This window comes from Lactuca serriola, chromosome 1, assembly GCF_051521515.1.
Source record: "Lactuca serriola cultivar US96UC23 chromosome 1, Lser_US96UC23_V15, whole genome shotgun sequence".
Lineage (NCBI taxonomy): Eukaryota > Viridiplantae > Streptophyta > Magnoliopsida > Asterales > Asteraceae > Lactuca > Lactuca serriola.
The window spans coordinates 127,711,843-127,736,984 of record NC_136408.1 but is presented as its reverse complement, the minus strand read 5'-3'; the positions used below and the strand labels follow the sequence as shown (position 1 = coordinate 127,736,984).

Genomic DNA, 25,142 nt, shown 5'->3' with positions numbered 1-25,142 from the left:
ATCTGTCGATTTTTTTTTCCAAATTCTATTTTTTTACGCATTTTTTTCATCGTATTGAATAGATTTCTGTAGAATTTCTAAATTAGTAGAATATAACGAAGATCGTGTTGCAGTGAGTTGAATGAGGGAGTTTTATTGTTTCGAAAAAGTCGTGAATTTAATTAGGGTTTTGATTTGTTCCGGCATATTAAAGAATCGGGTAATATGTTTTGAATATTCACGAAATTGCCACCGTGTTTTTTGCTTAAATGATACATAGTAAACCTTCTATTTCGTGAGAATTACAGCTTATTCCATTCCATGTTTTGACAAGAATTTCCCATAATTAGTTGGTTCTTAGGTTCTTAATCTTTTTTGGTTCTCATTTGAACCTTTACCTATATATATATATATATATATATACTAGCCGTTTACCCGCGCTAAGCGCCGGGCGGCAAAAAGTTTCTTTCGGAAGATAGTTTTAATATGATGATTAGTTTCCTTTAGACGTGAGCTATTCATTGCACCCATTTGGTAGACTATTTTGTGTCGAATAGTTCATTTCAACATATAGTTTCGTGCTAGGTGCATAGTACAATCAAACATGGTGTATTTGTAATGTATATCAATTACCAAATACAATGATGGAGAAACAAATTATATTTAAAAAGAGAATTAGGTAGCAACAAAGGAAATAGAAAAAGAGAATAACATAATACAAATCTAATTTTGTTGACACGACCACATTAGAAACCTACTTTTGCGCATAGCAAACAGGAAAAATGTCATTTTTAATCATAAATGAAATACATGGAAATATGAAAAGATGCAACAAAACTTTTTTTTTCATGTTCTTCCGGTCTTTGATTCAAACTCACCATACAAATGGTGGTCTTCTCATCTAGACCTTGATGTATACATGCAAAGCCAATGTCAAAACATACACATCACATGAATCATGGATCATGATATATAGAAAGTAACTTAACTGCTGGATTCACAAGAACTTTTTTAATCTAGACAAATCTTCTCGAGTTTCCTTCAGGATCCGGTGCAGTACATTAGTAAGTTTACTACTATATTTGAGCTGCAAATCACAAATAATAATAATAATAATAATAATAATAATAATAATAATAATAATAATAATCTTAAGTACACATTAGGAATAAGAGATCAAATTTGGAAAAAGGATTTAATACTGTTACTCTTTTATTGAAAAAATATTAAAAATGAAGATCAAATTTTACTAAAGAACTAAGCATACATGAACAAAATTTACACACATACATCAACATTAGTGTTAGAGATCAAATTTCAAAAAAAATAAGTCGTCAATGTTACTCATTTATTGAAGAAAAAAGTTTCAAAAAAAGATTATAACCTTTTTATTTTGGACGAAAATACCCTTTTTTGTGATTTGTCTTTTGGTATTGTGTATTATGTTTTTTTTATTATCTATTGTGTATGTATTGTAATGTTTAGCATGTAGTTTTAGTCGACATATGAGGGGAATTGAATTTACATTCACCCACTCCTGAAAGAAATTACACATTTTATTATTGCATTACTGGAAGAAAAGAAAAGGTAAATCTCACCAAAAATGAAACACCACTAACCAACTAACCTTGATTGAGTTTGCAGGTATACTAACCATCCAAGGCAAAAGAAACATAGCTGAAATAGCAAAATGACCTGTTAAAATTCTAATAACACAAGAATCAGACTAATCGAACATCACAATCAACATATGTTCATTTGTTTTTTATTAAACAGGCCCAACGCAGAAAAGGGCATTCATTTGAATGTGACACAATCATATAAAGATACAAAAGCTTTCATGTAGTAAAACATCAAGCAGTTAAAAACTATCCATCAAATTATATGAGGAAATTAAAATTTTTTAATCCTCCTCTCATTCAATGTATTTGACAACAATTAAGCTAATTGTTCTCATGATGTAATCGAAGATTGCAAATAGGGCAAAATAGTGAAAAGTTCAATTGAAAAAGAGGAAGCCATCTGACACTATGTTAGCATCTATGTGAGTGTATATAAAAACGAAATTAAAGTACTTTCTGTTTTGCCATTTAGGGAGACAACTACTTTTAATAAAGAGACAAATGAAGAATTCTAGCTTTGTGATTCTAAAAAAGTGAGTGAACAGAAAATATCATGACACACTTTCTATTTTTCACCCTCATTCAAACTATTTCTAGGCAATGCGAAATTATTCGATCTACAAAGCGTACAATACATTGTCTCTCCTGGTGTCCTCATGTTTTTTTGATAAATGAATGCATATTGATCATTGTGTCCCTAATGTTGGGCTGGAGATTCTTTCCTGCTGTCTCACTGTCAGGGTGATAGTGAACTTTGAGATCTGATGTATAGATTTTTTTTAATTGAGTTAGTTAAGGGATTGGTCTCTTCCTTCTTTAGTTTCTTTGGACCAAATTATCCTTTGGTTAAAGGATTGGTCACTTCCTTCTATGGTTAATTTACCTTGGTTAGAAGATAATTTTATTTTTAACAATTAGGCACAAATAACTTAAAATTGTTCATATATTTGGGTTTTTATTTGGTACATGTCTATGGAAGCACTATCATCCAAGATTTTCACCAAGTCAGCATCCCCTAATGAAATTTTTGTTCATATTTTGCCATTTTTAGTTGTGGGTAGTCATAAATAACACATCAACAAATCAAAAATAATAAAAAGCACGTATGGAAGCCTTGAAATAAGAACCAAAACTAAAAAAAGTTTCAATTTTGTATTAGGTACCGTTAAAAAAAACAGGGAGCTATGGATTTAGTAAAAACTCACTCTTTCTTTTGAAGTCAACTTCTCAGTCAAATCTAGTTGTACCTTTTCCTTGATCTCAAGGTTCTTTTTAATTGACTTAGGTTGCTGAAGGAGAAAAAAAGTTCAAAATGCTTTCAAATTATTAAGTTTTGAACAACTCAACAACATGGTTAACTGAAAAGATTAACAAAGGTGTAAGTGGAGCAGTAGTGACAAAGATTAACAAAAAAACATCAATTGAAAAGAAAGAAAGAAAACAAACAAAAAAGGAAAAAAAAACATATACCTGAGAAACAGTTTGTGAAGTAGGCAAGGGAAAAGATCATACCCCCAAAAGACTAAGCAATTCCTTCAATGCGCAGAATGCCACAGTTTGTGGGGGACGTAACGACAAAGCACCTCAAGAAAAATTCAAGGTCAGAACAACAACTCTACCACTGATATCATCATCATATTTTCATCTGTTGTACCAAGATATAAGTTTTTCCGGATCATAAAAGCCTATTTTGGGTGTTACGATGCTTTAGTTAGGATGCAGAGACCAAAAGAAGTTGAGAAAATAACATCAATATCTGAAATTTGAATCCCAACCCAAAATCAACAAAACCCCCGATAATGATTCCTCAAAAGCAAAACACTCTAACAAACAAATGAAACAGAGCTTATGGAAATTAAATAACAGAAGATGGTAATTTAAGGTTTAATGTAGAAAAAATCAAACCTACTAAAAAGACGAACCTTTCTCATATTTATTTGGTATTACTCCATCGTGGCTCATCGCCAAAACTTCTTCGGCGTGTCTTCAAAAATCCACAAAATTCCATATGGGCACCAATAACAAAGGATGTGGTAGACGGGGTCCTCCCTCGCCTCCCGTCTCTCCCCAAACCAAATTACCTGATAGGCAGTTGGGGTCGATGGTCCTGTTGCAGCAACAACAGTCAATTGCGATAAGAGAGTGCAAGATCGATGTCGACTATAGAAAAAAACTTCGATTTTGATATGCAAGGAATCGATAAACAACAGCTAGAGGTCATCTTCATGGCCTGAAAGAGTTCGTCGCATTAACATTGAACCGAGAAGAACACCTGACAACCGAAAATTGAACTTCGAACCACCTTGATCATGGAGGTAGGGTACCTTCAACACAGAGGCCGAAATCAAACAACGCCATGAACAGTGAAGAAGTAAAAGAGGGCTAAAAAGACACATACCTTAAATTGACGTACCTGGCCTCTGGTAATGACAACCCTCTCCAAAGTGTTGGTTGCAATCTTGACACACAAAGAAAACAAATAATTAATCTCCCAAAACCCTAATAATGGAAATTGACATTCAAATCATATGTTTTGTTTTACCTGGTTGTATAGATGATAGAACATTCCGATCCAAAAAAAATCGGATACGAACTTAACCATTCCAACTTTCGCTATCGCGTCCCTAAACCCGTATTGCATCAATTTAGGTCCTTCTATCTAAAAAAGAAAAAAAAACACACAAAAAATTTCCAATTCTTAAATCAAGAAAAGAAGAAAACGAATATAAACAACTTAATAACTTATCTTACAAGTATTGCTGGCGGGAGGCAAAATAAAAGTGCGATTATCGGAATGTAAGCATACACATTCGTGCTATCCATACATGTCTGTCAAATAAAAACCAAACGGATTTATAATTGGTTAATATTCCAGATAATTTGCTGATTATAATTAACAAAATATCGATGTTACCGTGGCTTTCTTTGAATATATGCTTCTGTAAGTGAAAGAAATGTTAGAAATCATGGCGGTTGTGAATCCAAGCCAATTGAATGAAATTCGGTCAATGAGGCCATTGATACACCTAAAACATTTATGTCATTAAATCATTAAAATTTATACTTCTTTTCGTTAAAGTTAATTAAACAAACAGATAATAGTAAAAAAAAAAGATATACCTAGAACAACATGGGCCAACGACACCCATAGTGAAAAGGGAATCTGGTGCCCTAAAACAAACTGAGAAGCTCCAGCACTGAAGAATGGCTCCAAAGATGTTCACAGTCATACCAGTGAATCCCCATCTAACGAAATTTCCGACCCTGAATCCCCACCTTCATCATGGCTTCCGTCTAAAAATCACGAAATTTCCAAGATAATCTCTTTTTCGTTCCTTCTCAACAATAGACTGGCAATACGAGAACAAATTACTGAAAGAATCTGGCACTAATCACTAGTACAGAGTATAGAAATGATACAACACAAATTTTGGTAAATGGTAATGATACCTGATAGATCTTTCCAGTGGTTATGTTGTTATCTCTAGTAAGCCTCACGTCTAAGAAGCGTTCATAATTACCCAAATCTAGGTCGACCTATCAAAACATCAACATAAAATTCAGGTAATAGAATATGCTCGATGGAGTCTCTGATAGTTTTATGTCGTATTTCAGAGACATCATGGTTAGACCACGCCACGGAGCTAGTATGAGCGGTGTGAGTGATGAGGAGATTCGTCAGATGATTCATGAGGAGGTGGCTGCAGCGATCCGGGCTGAGATTCCGGAGATGTTTGGGTCTATTAAGACCACCTTGATGGAGACTTTTGATGAGCGGTACGCCGCATTGACTGAGGCTGCAGCCGCTGCAGCTACCGCAGCTGTGGCCGCTGCCAGGCCACAGGGGGGTGACTCGTTGCTGTTTCGGGAGTTCAGCAACACGATGCCACCTGACTTTGATGGGACGCAGGATCCGATTGCTGCGATGAGGTGGATCGCTGATATTGAGGGGTGCTTCTACACTTGTTCATGTCCGGAGCATCTGAGGGTACGGTTCGCTTTGAACCAGCTCCGTCTGGGAGCGAAGGATTGGTGGAAGTTCGTGACAGCGAACTTCACTTTGGCAGAGATTTCAGCAGTGACATGGGAGGGGTTTACCTCTATGTTCAGAGACGAGTACGTTCCCCCGGTGGAGAGGGAACGATTGGTTCAGGAGTTCTTGACCCTCAAGCAGGGTACTGATTTGGTTGCGGTGATCACGCGGAAGTTTCATGAGAGGGCGATGTTCTGCCCTGAGCTAGTGTCCACAGAGCAGGCTCGGATAAGCCGGTACTTGGGCGTTTTGAGGAGGGATATCCGGGAGTTTGTGTCAAACTCCACCTATCATACCTTTGTTGAGCTTCAGGCGAATGCCAGGAAGCGCGAGATCGAGTTGGAGACCCAGGCCAGGGAGGAGGCCGAGTCTCAGCGGGTGGACCGGCGGTCGGCTCAGTCTCAACCGGCAGCCAAGCGGGCTAAGTCCGCCGATTCGAGGACGAGAGGTTAGAAGGGCCGCACTTGTGGAAAGTGCGGCAAGGGTCATGAGGGGACATGTCGATCTGGTGCTTGATACAAGTGTGGCAAGGAGGGGCACATCGCTAGGGATTGCCCAAAGGGGTTTATGGTTTGCTTTCATTGCAACCAGACAGGCCATCGGAAGGCCGAGTGCCCTCAGCTTCTTCAGGGATCTACACCTACTGCCAGGGCTACTGAGACTCGACCGGTGATGGCCGAGGCCCCGAGGGCTCGTGGGAGAGCCTTTCAGCTGACTGCGGAGGAGGTCCGCGCTGCACCCGATGTTGTGGCAGGTATGCTTTATTTCATGTATTTATTTTGATGTCGAGATGTTGTGCTTATATTACGATATGCATAGGTACTTTCCTTGTGAACTCTGTGCCTGCTTTAGTGTTATTTGACTCGGGTGCGAGTCGGTCCTTTGTATCTTTGGCTTTTAGTCAGCATATCAGCGTTAGTCGTGAGTCGTTGAGTCGGCCTCTGAGAGTTTCTATAGCTGACGAGAGAGTGATTTGTGCCACGGAGGTTCTCTGGGGATGCGTGTTGGAGATTTTCGGGGTTGAGTTTCCGATTGATCTGATTCCTATTGCGATGGGTGATGTCTGTGTCATTGTGGGCATGGACTGGTTGAGCCGATTCGGCGCTGTCATCGACTGTGAGCGTCAGCTGGTGACTATACGAGACCCTAGTGGGGGAGTTCTTTCGGTGTACGGCGAGGGTACCCGTTCGGGATCAACTTTTTGTTCGGCCGCCAGGGCAAGGCAGTGTCTACAGCAGGGCTGTAAGGGTTTTATGGCGTATGTGATGGATACGCGGGAGGTTTCTGAGAGATCGAGATCAGTTGAGGAGGTCCCAGTGGTGCGTGAGTTTCCAGATGTTTTCCCCAAGGAGCTACCGGGAGTACCTCCTGTGAGGCAAGTAGAGTTTGGTATCGATCTGGTTCCGGGGGCCGCGCCTATCGCTAAGGTGCCTTATCGTCTTGCACCTCCAGAGATGCAAGAGTTGTCCTCGCAGCTTCAGGAGTTGCTGGGGAAGGGATTCATTCGACCGAGCAGCTCGCCGTGGGGAGCACCTATTCTGTTCGTCAAGAAGAAGGATGGTTCACACCGGATGTGCATTGATTACCGGGAGTTGAACAAGTTGACGGTCAAGAACCGTTACCCGTTACCGAGGATCGATGATTTATTCGATCAGTTGCAGGGAGCATCTTGGTTTTCCAAGATCGATCTGAGGTCGGGGTACCATCAGGTGAGAGTACGGGATGAGGACGTCCAGAAGACAGCGTTTAGGACGCGATATGGGCATTATGAATTTGTGGTGATGCCTTTCGGGCTCACCAACGCCCCGGCGGTATTCATGGATCTCATGAATAGGGTATGCAGACCGATGTTGGATCGGTCAGTGATTGTATTTATCGATGATATTCTAGTGTATTCGAGATCTAGAGAGCAGCATGAGGAGCATTTGAGGGAAGTCCTTGAAGTATTGAGATCGGAGAAGCTTTATGCAAAGTTCTCCAAATGTGATTTCTGGTTGTGGGAGGTCCAGTTCCTAGGACATCTCGTTAACCAGGAAGGGATTCTAGTCGATCCGGCCAAAGTCGAGGCAGTGATGAACTGGGAAGTGCCGAAGTCACCATCGGATATCAGGAGCTTCCTTGGGTTGGCGGGGTATTATCGGAGATTTATTAAGGATTTCTCCAAGATCGCAGTGCCGCTCACCAGATTGACCCGGAAGGGTGTTGCATTCTCATGGGGTCCCGAACAGCAGACCTCTTTTGAGACACTTCGCCAGAGATTGTGCGAAGCCCCGGTGTTAGCTCTCCCGGAAGGGATGGAGGATTTTGTAGTTTATTGTGGTGCATCTATTTCGGGTTTGGGTGCAGTTCTGATGCAAAGAGGGCATGTAATAGCATATGCATCGAGGCAGCTGAAGCCTCACGAGACGAGATATCCCACGCATGATTTAGAGTTGGGGGCAGTAGTGTTCGCTCTCAAGATTTGGCGTCACTACTTGTATGGGGTTCGATGTACGATATATACGGACCATAAGAGCTTGAGGTATTTGATGGATCAGCCCAACCTAAATATGCGTCAGAGGAGGTGGTTGGATGTGGTCAAGGATTATGATTGTGAGATCCTGTATCACCCAGGCAAGGCTAATGTGGTAGCCGATGCATTGAGCCGCAGGGCGGAGAGCACTCCACTGCGAGACGTATGTTTGAGATTGACTGTGATAGCCCCAGTATTGGATGCTATCCGTGGGGCACAGGCCGAGGCTGTGCGACCAGAGATGCAGAAGAGAGAGCGGGTCGTTGGGTTGGTTTCAGAGTTCGTTACGGATGGACGAGGGCTTATGACGTTTCAGGGTCGGATTTGGGTACCGTTCGTGGGTGGTACACGTATTACTTTGATGGAAGAGGCTCATCGGTCGAGGTTTTCGATCCATCCGGGGGCTACGAAGATGTATTTGGATTTGAGGAAAGAGTATTGGTGGCCCTGTATGAAGAGGGACGTCGCATGGTTCGTTGAGAGGTGCCTGACCTGCCGCAGGGTTAAGGCCGAGCACCAGAGACCGCATGGCAAGTTGCAGCCATTGGAGGTTCCCGAATGGAAGTGAGAACAGATCACTATGGATTTCATCACCAAATTGCCGAGGACTGCCAGAGGATTTGATGCAATTTGGGTGATTGTGGATAGGTTGACGAAGAGCGCTCACTTCCTTGCCATCAGTGAGAGTTCTTCAGCGGAGAAGTTGGCGGAGATATACGTGAGAGAAGTGGTATCTCGGCATGGGGTGCCGATCTCGATTGTTTCAGACCGTGATGTGCGCTTCACTTCCAGATTCTGGAAGAAATTCCATGAGGAGCTGGGTACTAAATTGCATTTTAGTACCGCATACCATCCCCAGACAGAAGGTCAGAGCGAGCGAACGATTCAGACGCTGGAGGACATGCTTCGAGCGTGTGTGTTAGATTTTGGGGGTAGCTGGGATGCGTATTTACCCTTGGCAGAGTTTTCCTACAACAACAGCCATCATTCGAGCATTGGTATGCCACTCTTTGAGCTGTTGTATGGTAGGAGGTGTCGGACCCCCATTTGCTGGGGAGAGGTGGGACAGAGAGTGATGGGCAGTACAGAGATCGTGCTTCAGACGACAAAACAGATCCAACAGGTTAGACAGAGGTTATTGACCGCCCAGAGCTGGCAGAAAAGTTATGCAGACAGACGCCGGTCCGAGCTTGAGTTTCAGGTCGGCGACTTCGTACTCCTGAAGGTCTCTCCTTGGAAAGGAGTGATTCGATTCAGGAAGAGGGGCAAGTTGGGGCCCCGGTATATTGGGCCTTTTCGTGTGATTGCGAGGGTCGGACGGGTGGCCTACCGTTTGGAGTTGCCAGCGGAATTGAGTCAGATCCACGACACTTTTCATGTGTCGCAATTGAGAAAGTGTATAGCCGATGAGTCGGCAGTGGTCCCATTCGAGGACATTCAGGTGGATGCGAGCCTGAATTATGCCGAGAGACCAGTGGCCATCAGAGATCGGAAGATCAAGGTTCTGAGGAATAAGGAGATACCTCTAGTTTTAGTTCAGTGGCAGCACCGGAAGGGATCGGAAATGACCTGGGAGCCGGAGCGTGAGATGCGGGAGCAGCATCCGGAGCTATTTTCAGAGCGAGACTTCGAGGGCGAAGTCTAGTCCTAGTGGGGGAGAATTGTAACAGCTCGGAATTCCAGGTATTGTTATATTTATGATTTTGGGTGTTTTAAGAGGGGACTCGGCGAGTTGGAGCTCAGACTCGCCGAGTAGGATCGCGGATCTGATCGCGGGTTCGCGACTGGACTCGACGAGTCGGGGCATAGACTCGGCGAGTCCGCGCTGTTTAGCGAAACCCTAACCGTCCGGGTTTGGGACATATATAAGGGGCCTTATGGCCATCATTGTTCACCCTAGTCCTGTGAGTGAAACCCTAATTCGATTGTGAGCATCTGGAGCAAGGTAGAAGACCATTATTGATCTTGGAAGTGTTATTTTGCAAGGAGGAGGAGGCTTGGTTAAGGGAACAGCAAGAGAAGCCACATTCTGAGGATCGGGGACACAGAGCAACATTGTCCAGGTATTATTTTCGAGTTGCATCCTTCTATGTTGATGTGTATATGGATTTAGGGTTTATTGAACCCTTTTGTGGCTAGATTGAGTGTTTCCTTAGTCCCCCAAGCGATTGGAACCCTATATTGGGACCCTTGGAAGTGCAGAATGTCCCATGCCTGAGTATTTTGGGAATCAATGGAGGTTTTGGATTGGAATCCTTATGCTAGGTCAAAACGTAAATTATGAGTCATGGGGTGTATTATGAGCACCGAAATGAGGACCTTACGTGATGAACCAGTCTAGGAAGGCCAGACCTATGAATTGTCGGAGCAAATCTGACCTTAGAAAGCAGTTTGAGCGGTTGCATGGCATGGACTCGCCGAGTCCGATGGACAGACTCAGCGAGTAGCTTGAAGATTAACTGGGACTCACCGAGTTGTTCTTCAGACTCGGCGAGTTGAGTCGGGGTGGCCCCGCGATTCTTCCAGGAGGAACTCGTCGAGTCAAGGAGGATACTCGACGAGTAGAAAGGGAATCTTAGAGAATTGTTGAGGACGTCTAGACTCGCCGAGTCGCCCTAGCACTCGCAGAGTCCGGTCAAGTTGACCGTTGACCAGGGTTGACCTATGGTTGACTTCTTAGGGATAGTCAAACTTAGAAGATAAAAGTGTTAATAAGAGATATATGGTGTTATAGGGAGATTGTAGCTCGGCGGATCGAGTACGAGTGATTTCGGGATTTGCTAGCTTTCGATATTCACGAGGTGAGTCTTCTCACTATACCGTACCCGGAAGGGTTTGACTGTGTGACCGGAAGGTCGAATATGATATGTGATATATGTGCTATATGTGATAAGATAATTGTTATGCGTGCTATGTATGTTTATGTGGGCCGGAATGCATTATGTTATGGGCCGGAAGGCGTGTAATCTAGACCGTAAGGTTGGCGTGGGTAGGACCGGAAGGTTTACCTAGCAGGGACGGAAGTCCCCTGAGACACATGGACCGGAAGGTCAGGGCCTGGAAAGGCGTATGCGTGTAAGTTGTATTTTGGGGAACTCACTAAGCATTTATGCTTACAGTTGTTATGTATGTGTTTCAGGTACTAGCGAGGACCGTGGGAAGGCGTCGGCGTGATCTGTACACACTGATAGATGTTGTGATCTTGGGATTCAAATGATTTGTATTTTGACATGACACTTAGAATGTTTATGCCTTGTTTTGAATGAAAATACTTTATTTTGAAATGAAAAATTTGTTTGAAAATTTACGCTGTTATACGGTCTCACAAAATTAAAATGGTCTCAAATGAACCGGAACCTGAACCTATATATATATATATATATATATATATATATATATATATATATATATATATATATATATATGATGTTTAATAGAGAACCATAGTTAACCAAGGAACCAATCATTTTTAACATTTAGAGCTCGTTTTAAAAAAAACCACTAAAAATATAGAAATTCATAATTTTTTATTATTTTTCCAATGATATCAAATTTGATAAAAAAAAATCGTCAAATTCACAGTGTGAATTTGTACAGATTCACACTGTGAATCTAAATTCACAAGATGAACTCGAAAAATATATAATTTGTTTTTTAGCATACACAATGAGAAGTTATTAATTTAGAAAATTTTGGTATTTTTTTGATAAACAATAAGCTCTAAAACTTGAAAAAAAAATTGATTCCTTGAAAAACCAATAATTATGACTATCTATTGAACTTTTCTCTCTCTCTTTCTTTCTCTCTCTCTCTACACACACACACACACTTATACACACACACACACACACATATATATATATATATATATATATATATATATATATATAGTTTCTTTTCGAATTGTTTTTCCTGGTGATTTGTTTCCTTTTTTATGGAAAAAGATAGAGTTTATTTTAACGATTAGTGTCATTTCAAGAAAATGCTTTACAAAAAAACACATGATGCATCTGTAATATATCAATTACTAGTAAAATGTATGTATTCTATGTTGTCGACTTTGGTTAAAAAAATAAAAGTATAATGGTATTATATGATAAAAGCATTTTACTATTTTGGATAAAATTATCAGCATGCATTGCTATTTGAGTTTAAAATATAATTATACTGATGTTTTGTATTATATAGAAAAACACGTGTTTTTCTATATAATACAAAACATCAGTATAATTATATTTTAAACTCAAATAGCAATGCATGCTGATAATTTTATCCAAAATAGTAAAATGCTTTTATCATATAATACCATTATACTTTTATTTTTTTTAACCAAAGTCGACAACATAGAATACATACATTTTACTAGTAATTGATATATTACAGATGCATCATGTGTTTTTTTGTAAAGCATTTTCTTGAAATGACACTAATCGTTAAAATAAACTCTATCTTTCTCCATAAAAAAGGAAACAAATCACCAGGAAAAACAATTCGAAAAGAAACTATATATATATATATATATATATATATATATATATATATATATATGTGTGTGTGTGTGTGTGTAGAGAGAGAGAGAGAGAGAGAGAGAAAGAAAGAGAGATAAAAGTTCAATAGAGAATCATAATTATTGGTTTTTCAAGGAATCAATTTTTTTTCAAGTTTTAGTGCTTATTGTTATATATATATATATATATATATATATATATATATATATATATATATATATATATATATATATATATTCAAATGTTTTTAACAACTATTGTATTCCTCAATACACCAATCAAAAATTAGCAAATATTAAATAATTATTAAATTGTTAAAGTGTATAATAGTAATCTTTACCATATTTAATTTTAGTAATTATTAATATCCTTTTATTTTAAAAATCAATTTCTTATTTACCCTATTAAAACCCACCTTCACCAAACGTCTGCAAACACTTCTACCGACTAAAAAGGCCACTTGAACCACTTGCTGACATGGTCACCTACAGCATCCTCGGAGAAATCTTCACTAGAAAAGGGATTTGTTTTCATTCTATCATGTAATAGATATATAAATCGGCACTCATCAACGAAAGTAAGCTTTAATTTCAACCTTTTTTTATTGTGAAGACTACATACCATTGTTGCCGACAATTGAAATTAAATTACTTTATTGTTGCCGATTGAAATTAAATTATTTTTTTGATGCTAAGTTGTATAAACAATCATAAGAAAGGCAATGAATAAACAATAAACATGTAGTTTCAATAAAAATAAATTAGATTGCTTCCAGATTATTTGAAAAATCATCTCCTAAACATTAAAATTTTCATTTATACGACAAACATTTTGTAAATTTTTTTTTTTATTTGCGAAGATATGCTATGCGGGTACAATGGTGGTAAAACCCACTTTAACATCATAAGAAAGGTATCATGTTTGGATTATTATTATATCTCCACTCAGCCACCCAATGTTTTATTAAGTTGCAATTTGATTTTATGTTTATTCCATCTAAAAATCGTTATTTTTTTATTTGTTTGTTGTTTTTGTTTATTTATCTTAATTTTATAATCTGTGTGTATAAATAATCAAGTGAATTTGGTGTTAAAAACTTATTGCTAAACAACAAATTTAAGTAATATTTATATTCATATGTTGCACGAAAGGTGTTTGTGGAAATGCCTAAGAGAGAATCTGATCAAGTCAGATATGGTTGAAGAAGTTCTTGCTATGTCAATTTCATATTTGATCAAGTTGGATACGATTGAAGAAGTTCCTGCTATTTCAATTTTGTAGTCCTTTATCTCTTCAGATTGTTAGGTTATTTTAATGCCTCTTAATGTCGATCATTCTTTATATTTAGATCATTGAAACAACGATAGACATCAAAGTAAAACAGGGTATATATGTACCTTACAACATTCTGCTAGAATGGAATATCGAATTCTAATTTTGTCATAATAGAATTTTGAATTCCAAGTCAACTTAAGCAGTGAATTACCAAACACACCACATAATGGAATCCCGTAACCAATTCTGTCATAAAAGAATTGGTATTCATTCTTGTTATTGGTCTCGATTCTTATAGAATGACATCCTAAATAATGAAACATTACATTCTTTCAGAATAAATTACATTGCAAGTTTAGGGATGATTGTTGATGTTGGTTTGTAGAAATTATAGTTATATTCTATTTGAATGTATACCACATTCTATCGGAATTTATTGTTTTATTCTATTTGATGTACTAAAATTTTTAATATTTGAAAGTTGATTATGTTTTCTTTGTGAATTTAGGTTTTGAAGAGGTTATCATTAATGTGGAAATGAAGAAAACATGGAAAACAATAGTGCATTCTAACAGAATGTATTCTGTCAGAATTTATAAATTGTTTCTTAACAATAATATTCTTTCAGAATGGATTAGTGTTTTTGTTAAATTTTTATTTTCATTTTTCCTTTTTAAACCATTTTTAGTTTTAATCTTTAAGAATAAATGTAATCCTTAAACCATTATTTGTCATAATTTTTTTAGAATAAATGTAATAATTGTTTCTAGTCTTATTCTTTACGGATAAATGTAAATAGTGATTCTTAAAGAATAAAATTTGTATTCTTTAGAAAATGCTATTCTTAATAATATGTTGTATAATTCTTTAAACATGTTTAATATAAAAGGTATCTTGAATGAAACCATATTCTGCAAGAATAAAACCACTAATATATTTACTAGTTTACTGTTGACTTTTTGTCATTCTGACAGAATAAAATCAGTTATTATTAAAAATAATATTAAAATTTAATTAAAATTAATTTAAAAAATTCAAAATTTTAAAAATAAGGGAACTAATGATCCCTTAAAATCCGAAACTTTCCTTTTTTAAAATAGGTTAATTGACCAAAATACCCTTTTGCTGAAATTTGTGTGATTATATGATACATGCTACCCTATTATAATATCATTGACCCTCAGATCATGATTGTTGATTTTATTCATCCGGTGGTCCAGATTTGTGCATTCTGACACACAATAGTTATTAGAAACAAGATAACGTAACCCTATATATATATATATATATATATATATATATATATATATATATATATATATATATATATATATATATAAGTTTATAATCCGTGGGAACCATTCCTTATAAAATTAATTAAACTTTCATAATAAAAATTTATAGTTATTAATCAATTATTTTAAATAAATTATTAATTAAGAGATATGTCAAAATTCTAATGTTATTATAACTTCAAATTTAACATATAATTAGAAAATATAAATTTGAATTTTGAAATGAGTTGTCTAATATATCTACATGATACATGATATTAATATTAATGAGGAGTTGTATTTAAGTGACACTTGGAAAAATGAGATTAAAACTATTCATTTAATAGAATAAGAATATATATATATATATATATATATATATATATATATATATATATATAAGATTTGATTATTTTGTTTTCACTATCTATTGTGTGCATGTATAATTGATTCTGTAACAATCATTTTAGTTATTTTAAGAAAATAATTAATACATATTACATGTTGAAGATATAATGGGTATTAATTGCATCTTCAACATTTAATATGCATTAATTACTTTCTTAAAATAACTAAAATGATTGGTCCATAATCAATGATACATGCACACAATAGATAGTGAAAACATTTGAACCTATATATATATATATATATATATATATATATATATATATATATATATATATATATAGGTTCAAATGTTTTCACTATCTATTGTGTGCATAATATATATATATATATATATATATATATATATATATATATATATATATATATATTGTTGTGTTAGTAAAAATGAAAATAAGTTCGTATTGTTATGATCAATAAAATGGAGCACAACTTTTGTAAATCTTTGGGCTTAAGAAATGAAGGTAATTTTTTAAAATATATGTAGGTTGGTGATATTACCTTGCTTTCTTCATCTTTCAAACTGCTATTATTTGAAAAATAAGTATTCTTAAATGCGTTCAGATTTTTAATCTTAATTTTTTATCCCAACTTAATTATTTTATCATAAGATAAAAATCAATAGTTCTTTCTATTGTATAATATTTTCTCTTACGTTTAATCAATGCGTTTGGTTTCATTTGATTTTAATTTTCAATAGTTCTTTTGATTTTATAATATTTTCTCTTACATTTGAATCAATGCGTTTGTTTCATTTGATTGGTCCATAATCAATCATACATGCACACAATAGATAGTGAAAACATTTGAACCTAACTATATATATATATATATATATATATATATATATATATATATATATATATATATATATATATATAGTTAGGTTCAAATGTTTTCACTATCTATTGTGTGCATAATATATATATATATATATATATATATATATATATATATATATATATATATATATACTAGTCTTCCGAGTTGAGTGTTCATGAGCTATAATGACAGTGTCATGATATGTTTTAATCAGTAGAGAAGGTCGCTGCTGTTGATGGAAAATCTCAGGTTCGTCTTCTAAGGGGATGTAATGAGGGTCATTCAAGTTCTGTGAAGAAGAGGATGCAGGGTGGTAATAATCTTGAGAGGATAATTTTGAATGATTTTGAAGATTAAAGTTGTTGAAAGAAGTCTTTGGGTAGTTAATACTTGAGAAAGAGGTGTCCTGGTTGCTATAGGAGGAAGGATACATCTCCTTATAAGTCTACTTTCCAGAGAGATAGCTACATATATATTAGATATGTTGACTGTACGTATGATAGATCTAAAATGGACCTTTGAGACCTTAATTTAGTTGTAAGAGAGAGAGAGAGAGAGAGAGAGAGAGAGATTTTATATATTTAATTATGTTTAATTTTTTCTTTTTTTTTTAAATACGAGAAAACATCATAAATGATCCATGTGGTTGTGAAATGACGAAAATACCCTTCAGTTAACGGACAAACTTAACCCCAATTAGCAAAAAGGACCAAACATCAAACGTTTTAAAAACACAAGGACCATCTATGAGGTTTTTAAACCACGGGGACTAAACTTCAGATTCTGGGTAACCACAGGAACCATTTATGATGTTTTTTCTTTACCAAATTATATTTGATTTATTATATCAAATTAGCATGTATCTTTTTTTGTAACAAACTGAAACATAGTTAAATTTTAAGGCACATAATCTATTTTACGCATAAAGACATGTATGTTGATTATCTAAAAAATCATTAAGTGTAATAGTAAGATGAAACTATTTGTTTTGAAAATTTTAATGTTTTTCTAAAGCTAGATGTTTTTTAAGATCTTATCCATTGATAAACAATTTTTATACAAAAATTATGTTAAAATAATGTAAATAATATTTCATGTCTAACCCTACATTATTTTCTATACCATCTTTTATATTTCATATTATATTATCTTTTAAACTTATATAAATTCTCAAAAACACTCTTCAATGTATTAACTTTACTTATTTATTTTTATTTTTTTATAATTATTAATATATATATATATATATATATATATATATATATATATATATATATATATATATATAATTACAAAATATGACCCAATTAATTATTTGTATATTATTAATCTGAATTAGATGTCATTTCACTAAAATAACATTTTTAATAAAAAAACTATATTTAAAATGCATTTTTATATATATTTATGATTAACTAATGTCGATTTAATATATAACATAATATAAGAATGATTAATTATGTTATGTACAACATACCTCTCTCTCTCTATATATATATATATATATATATATATATATATATATATATATATATATATATATATATATATATATATATGCTAGCAGTGCACCCGCGCAAAGCAGCGGGGCGTGTAAATTCTTTCAGTGATATGTTTCCTCTACAAAAATGTTATGTTACAAAAGAAAGTACACGTCGAAGACAAAATAATCAAACTATGGTGTTATTTGGGAAATGAAGTCATTTTTTGTTCCTGGACGGTGGACTTTATAGTAGAGGAGGGAGCAAAGAGGTATATGCGATTGGAGGGATATTTGAATCAACATGCTAAATTTAAGGATATCTAAAAGGGTTCAAAATTTGAATGAATCCGAGATTTGAGGAAACCATATCAAATTGTTGAGAAATATAAGGAGATTTGATGATAAATATTTGAATTCAAAATATGGTTAAAATTTAATATTATTTTATTAATGATTACTTGTACTATCAGCTTCATCATTTGGACGTCTTAAAAAAATATTATTATTATAATCAATCTATTTTTAGAAATAGTTAGATTTCTTTTATAAGATAGTAAAGATATATATATATATATATATATATATATATATATATATATATATATATATATATATTGTTGTGTTAGTAAAAATGAAAATAAGTTCGTATTGTTATGATCAATAAAATGGAGCACAACTTTTGTAAATCTTTAGGCTTAAGAAATGAAGGTAATTTTTTAAAATATATGTAGGTTGGTGATATTACCTTGCTTTCTTCATCTTTCAAACTGCTATTATTTGAAAAATAAGTATTCTTAAATGCGTTCAGATTTTTAATCTTAATTTTTTATCCCAACTTAATTATTTTATCATAAGATAAAAATGAATAGTTCTTTCTATTGTATAATATTTTCTCTTACGTTTAATCAATGCGTTGGTTTCATTTGATTTTAATTTTCAATAGTTCTTTTGACTTTATAATATTTTCTCTTACATTTGAATCAATGCGTTTGTTTCATTTGATTTTGACATAACCTTTTTATTACTTTATTACTTAATAAAATTAAGTATCTTTAAATAATATTAACTTACAAGCATGAATAAAATATTAATAAATAAAATTTAATTTTAAGATAAGACAATATAAAATAGTAATTAAAACCTTTACGATAATTTAAATATTATAGATTTGTATAAATATTATTAACTAGGGATGTATCCCCGTATTACGGGGTTAGACGGGTCACTATATAATTAAAAATCAATTAAAGATTCCTAATACAATCACCCGAAGTGATATAACTGTAAGTAACTAATGTCTCACATATTTACAGGTAAAAACTTGAAGATGATCAGTTGTTTGCCCATCCATTGCTGCAACAGAATAAAAGGTTGAGATGAAATGTATCTCAGCTTCTATGAATGCCCAATTGCCTTGAAAATCTTGAAACAAAAAATAAAAGTTATTAATGTTCCAAAAGACATTAGAAAAAATAAGATCATAAGATGATTACTTACATGATACCTCTAACAAAAATTCGACGGCTAAAAGCTTCAACAAATCCTTAGAGTTAAGACTCAAACATACATTATATGTAAATTCCTAATAAATAAGATACATAAAAGATCTTAGATATGGTTTGTTTATGCATGTATACAGTGTTGGGAGAGTGTAAAGTCAAAGAACTTTATCTTAGGCATATCATCAAATAGTTGGCATGGTTTAATAATTAAACCCATGTATAAACATTATGAAAATCACGGTCCATCATTAGCAACTTTCTATTGTGACGTATTTGAACCCATACAAATTGAAACTCATCAACATCACAATTTTCCAAATATATAATCACAAAAAAGTCCTAAAATCAAAGGCTGATAAAAGGAAAAAAAAAAGTCAACAAAACCGAAGTTCAGACCGAAAAAAACAAATCTGCTGATTCCTCCCAACCAAAAACAGCTTACGAATACGTCAGTATATCATGATTGTTAAGATTGTGTTGCATAATCGATTTTCATGTTAATACACATATCTAACGACAAAATCACATTGAGAAGATAAATTTGTACAAACAAAAAAAGTCAAGTCACTTGCCTGATATTTAGGAGATAACTGAAGAGACAGAGTTTAGAAAAATTAAACCAAGATTTGAAAATATTTAATCAAACTGTAGATTTGTAAAGCTATAAAATCAAATGAATGTTAACTGTAATTTACAACTTGATTATTACCTGATGATATGCGTGTAGACCTCAAATAGGCGGTCGTGTTTCTGTTGTTGTGATTCTTGGTGACTGTCGGATGAGAACTCGAGAAAATGAAAATGATAGGTACAACGGTGGTAATCGGAGGTATGGAAGCTTCTGTACGAAATTCAATTCACCTACAAATTCCCAAATGCAGATATTCATTTCTTCCGATTCATAGGGTCATACTATAAAAAACAAAGTCCGAGATATCTACTATCAAAATTTCCATATAACATTTTTAAATAAAGAAACGATGCTACAAAAAACATTTTGAAAGGCAGAGTATGTTTACCTGTCTTGACAGACCGGGACACGTCAAGGTGCAGGAGGAGCCAATTGATTAAGATATTACGAAGATGATAATATGGGAGGAGATGAGGGTTAATAAATGAAAATAAATACACAAATAGATGCGGAAATGTATAAGGAGATGTCGCATCCCCAAACCAAGGATGACGGAAACGTCCGGGGGTGGAGGACTTCATGTATAATATCACAACAACGAGTATAATAGTGCTCAAAGTAAATACAACCATCATAAATATAATTGAAAAGGTTACACCATAGTATATGTTTACATGTTTCAAAATCAATTACATTATGATGACAAAATGAACTGTTTGACGATTTAACGTCCCATCCTCAAAGTGCTGATGTTTTCCTGTTTTATTAATTTCCTGAGAATAAAAGTAGTTTTGAAAGAGTATCAAATATTAAGTTGGTGAGTTCATAAGCTTTTTAGATAAAGAGTTTGGAAACCGTTCTGTGTAATGTGTTGTGTATTACCAAGAAAATCCAATATTTTCCTTATAAAAGTTATGTTGTCCTAAGTACCAGGGCCGAGAATAAACAAGTATTTGTTATACTTAAAGATATAAAAGTGGTTTTAAATCGGCATAAAACCCTTTTGATTTATAAAAATCCCCGTAAACTTTATGTGTTGTTAACTCCCTAAGTCAGTCGCTATAACCATACTATGACTGAATGAACCTGCCACGACGTTTCTCAGGCGTCGAAAACTGTTATGACACTTGTCACCCGTAGACCTGTAGGTCCCATTGTAGCTAGAAGCAAGGTGTGGGGTGTCAAACCCAATATAGATCTATACACAACTATCACGTTCTCCCTACAAGAGACTCTGGTTATAACTACCAGGAATTTTAACTCGTACTCTAGGAGTACTGAGAAGAATGTCTCACAATTTAAGTTAACAAGTTTACGTGTGGTGTGCGTGAGTGTAAAACCTTTGTCTGTGGGAATAAAACCTTCCGAACTATGCTTGTTATGTTAATGGAATCATAAACTATACCTATTATAGTTTATCATTTAATATATGGAAAACCCATTTGTTTGAGAGTGAAACCTTTTTCATGTGGTAAAAATCCATAAACTATGCTTATTGTAGTTTAATATATGTGTTCGAAATAAATGAAGAAATCTTATCATGAATGACTATGATTTAAGTTTATGATGATAAACTAACAACAAATACATTCCATATTTAGTACTTATCGTTATACACTTTGCTCAACATAATACAAAGTGTTATGAAAGTTATAAGCTGTTAACTAGTTTTTAACTGTTCTGCACTGTTTTAGAAAAATCATATGAAGTCAAAAACTGAATCCATAAATTCTGACAGTTTGCAAAATGGGTCTAGTTTATTCATAATTTTTATTATGATTTTTAGAAGTCTTTAACTTGTATTACAATGTTCATATTCATAGACTGGTCCGAAATCGTTTATGAAATGATAGGCAGTTTTGTAAAACTCACCATAAATCTTAGAAAAATCGTATGGTCATTTGCAAGTAGTCATTTTAAAGGTATGAACCTGAACTATTTTCACCTAATAGATTTTTGAAAACTAAAATGTTTAAGTTGACCAAAACAGTCTGTGAATGGAGTTGAACTTTTCTGATGAAGGCTGTTAAATGAGTTTAGTTGTGTTCTTGGTGTTTTAACTTGTATTCCCCCATTAAAACTTAAGAAAAACATGAAAAGATAGGGGTATTAAATCACATTGAATGATTTTGGTAGATGGATGATGGAGAAAAGAAGTGTTCTCACACTTGGGAGATGCTTGAAGATTTGAAGATATAACAACAATTATGACGATATTTGTGTAAGTAACCTATGATTTGAGTAGAAGGAGGTGAGGTAATCATATAAATGATAATATTACTTACCAAAAAGTGGAAGAACACTTGATGATCAACCTTGAAATCTCGAATTTTTAGAGAGAGAAAGTGAGAGGAAAGTTGTGTTTGATCTTTGGTAAAATGAGAGAAAATGAGTAAAGTGAGGAGTGAGGAGTGATGTTCCAGCTCTAAAAAAATATGGGAAAAGGTTGGAAATGATGAAAAAGTATATTGACATGACCTAGGAATGGTAGAAGGAGTGTGGCTGGTCATGGAATGGGTATGGGTGGTTGCTTGTGTCCTAAACTAAAGAAAAGTCAACACTCCACCTCTTGTACTTCACCCACTCTTCTTGGATAAGATTTATCCCCAAAAACGTGATTAATTGATAAATATGGGGCCTTATATGTTAAAATAAAGTTTTGGGTGAAAATCCCACGTTAAAATAATTAAAAACGGGCCTAAAATGCAAAACTAGTTGAAAACCGGGAAGAAATGGCCTACCTGCAAGACCTCTCGGTTCTTGGCCGAGGTTCGGTTGCTGGAGAGGAATCCGAGAGAAGGGGGAAGAGGAACCGAGAGTGCGAGGAGAAGGAACAGAAGGTGAGGCTCGGTCTCTGCTGCGCACGGGTCGCCTCTCGGACCGAAGTGTACTCCTCTCGGACCGAACATGGAGTCTCCTCGGACCGAAGGTGAGAAGGAGAGGCGAAAGTCAGTTTCGGTTCAGCAAGGTCAGGTCTCGGTTCAGCATGATCAGGGGACCGAAATAGACCGAGTGCTCGGTCCATTTTGGTTGAGAGTGTTTCGGTTCGGCTCTAAGAGGTTCGACTCCTAAGAGGTTCGGCTCCTAAGAGGAGTTTCGGTTCCTAAGACGAGTTTCGACTCCTTAAGGCTGTTTTTCGCGTAGACTTCCGTTTTCGAGCTGTTTTCATCAAATTCGAGGGTCGACATGCCCCAAATGATTATGAAAAGTTGAGAGAGATTTTGAGAGTGATTTGGGAGAGATTTGTCATACTTGGAGAGATTTGGCATACTTAGAGAGATTTGGGAGAGATTTGACGTCCTTGGAGAGATTTCTCATACGGAGAGATATTTGGGAGAGATTCCACATACTTGGAGAGATTTGACATTCTTGGAGAGATTTCTCATAGAAAGAGAGATTTGGGAGTGATTCCACATACTTGGAGAGATTTGGGAGAGATTTTACATTCTTGGAGAGATTTCTCATACAAAGAGAGATTTGGGAAAGATTTCTTTTATGACCTTTTTGAGTGTTTGGCTTTGTAACGCAAGATTTGTGAACCTCGTTAAGTGTTGTTATGACTGTCATATGCCCCTGAGGGTTAAGGAATAATGTTTTATTGAGTAGTTCATCACTTGCCCTGATTAGGGTTTAGAGTTTCCGAACATGTGAAAACTCTAAGTGATACTTTGTATTCAGAGTGCGTGTTGTTTAATAAGAAACATACTGAAAGCCCTAGCAAACAAGGGTTATATGAGTTGACCGGTTTGACTTGTTGACTTTAGTTGACTTTGACTTGACCGGAAATTGACGGTTGTCACATCATCCCCCCGTTAGAGGGAATTTCGTCCAAAATTAGCACTTTGACCGGGACTTCAAGAATTTGGAGAAAAGTGTTGGAATAGTGTCTAAGGCTGCAACTATATTAGACAAGTATTTGACCCGGTTGTACATGGCCCTTTTGGGTTGCCTTCACCATAGCAACTTGATAGGATGATTTATTAAGAGAGAGTAAATATTATTAGTATATTATGAGAATAATATAATGAATAATATATTATTATTTGATTAATATAAGTCATAAGAATTAATTGGAATTAATTTGGTGACTTAAAGAGATTAATTAAATAAAGGGGTATAAACTGTCAATTGTTTGATAGTTAAACTTTAGACTGTAAATCCATATGGATATACTTTGGACGAATTCTAGGAGCTAAAGGATAGCTAAAATCGTCCAATAGGTTATCTAGGAATGGATTTGGATAGCCTTAAGAGAAGATTATCCAATAGAGTTTAATCTGTAACCCTTAAGGAGTCTACAAGTATAAATAGACCCCATGGCTGATGGAATTCGACATCTAACCTAAAGTAAGGAACCTATGGTCGAAATTCCTCCCCTCTCCTCTCTCCCAAATCATCCTTCTTGCTTTGGTGTTTGTAAGCCATTAGAGGAGTGACATTTGTGACTCTAGAAGCTCCAAGACAACAAGGTCAACAAGTAATTCAAAGGTATGATTCTAGATCTGTTTCAATGTTGTTATTTAGCCTAAATAGTTATTAGAAGTATTGGATTCATAGCATGTTTATTTAGAAAGCCTAGATCCAAGCATTAGGGTTTTGCATGCGCACATAGGAAAGTTCTTATGGCTAAAACCCATAAGTGGTATCAGAGCGTAGCTTGGTTTTCTGTAAATTGTTGCTTGATTAACTGAAACAAACCTGCAAAATTCGAATTTTTGGTTTCTGAGTCTCTGACTCGGCGAGTTCCAAAGTGGACTCGGCGAGTAGGCCAGACTCGGCGAGTCTTTTTGTGCACTCGGCGAGTCCAAGCGTCAGGAATGGCCAGATTCGGGATTTCTTCATAATTATCTTATGGAAACTTTCCTTATACTAATTAGATCAACCAAAATCTGATTTTTTTGATATATATGACTATTATCTTGATCTAGTTAAAGGTAATTATCAACTAATAAAATATTTAATTTCCTTATATGATAATTAATTAATTATTTGATTATTTTGGTAATTATCTTAAAAGAAATCTTGAATAAATCAAATATATATAATTAGAAAATTAATTGTTAATTGAAATTATTTGTTATTTGATCCTCCAT

At 34.9% G+C, this 25,142-nt stretch overlaps 1 protein-coding gene across 8 annotated transcripts; it reads right to left on the bottom strand.

The window, feature by feature from the left end:
* Window positions 1–674: 674 nt before the first annotated feature.
* Window positions 675–5,173, bottom strand: LOC145098470 (triose phosphate/phosphate translocator, chloroplastic-like). 8 transcript variants are annotated; one of them, XM_079036114.1, is made up of 11 exons: window positions 5,052–5,173; window positions 4,722–4,951; window positions 4,516–4,627; window positions 4,353–4,430; window positions 4,144–4,260; window positions 4,000–4,059; window positions 3,524–3,925; window positions 3,072–3,424; window positions 2,807–2,959; window positions 1,607–1,656; window positions 675–1,066 (listed from the first exon to the last, which is right to left on the bottom strand). In XM_079036114.1, the coding sequence occupies exons 2-7, from the start codon at window positions 4,829–4,831 to the stop codon at window positions 3,812–3,814; spliced, it is 591 nt and encodes a 196-aa protein (XP_078892240.1). In that variant the 5' UTR covers window positions 4,832–4,951; window positions 5,052–5,173; the 3' UTR covers window positions 675–1,066; window positions 1,607–1,656; window positions 2,807–2,959; window positions 3,072–3,424; window positions 3,524–3,811. The 8 variants fall into 8 exon arrangements, with proteins under 8 accessions (XP_078892240.1, XP_078892235.1, XP_078892253.1 ...); XM_079036109.1 differs by having other exon boundaries at window positions 3,072–3,357; XM_079036127.1 differs by having other exon boundaries at window positions 3,072–3,246.
* Between the last annotated feature and the right edge of the window lie 19,969 nt (window positions 5,174–25,142).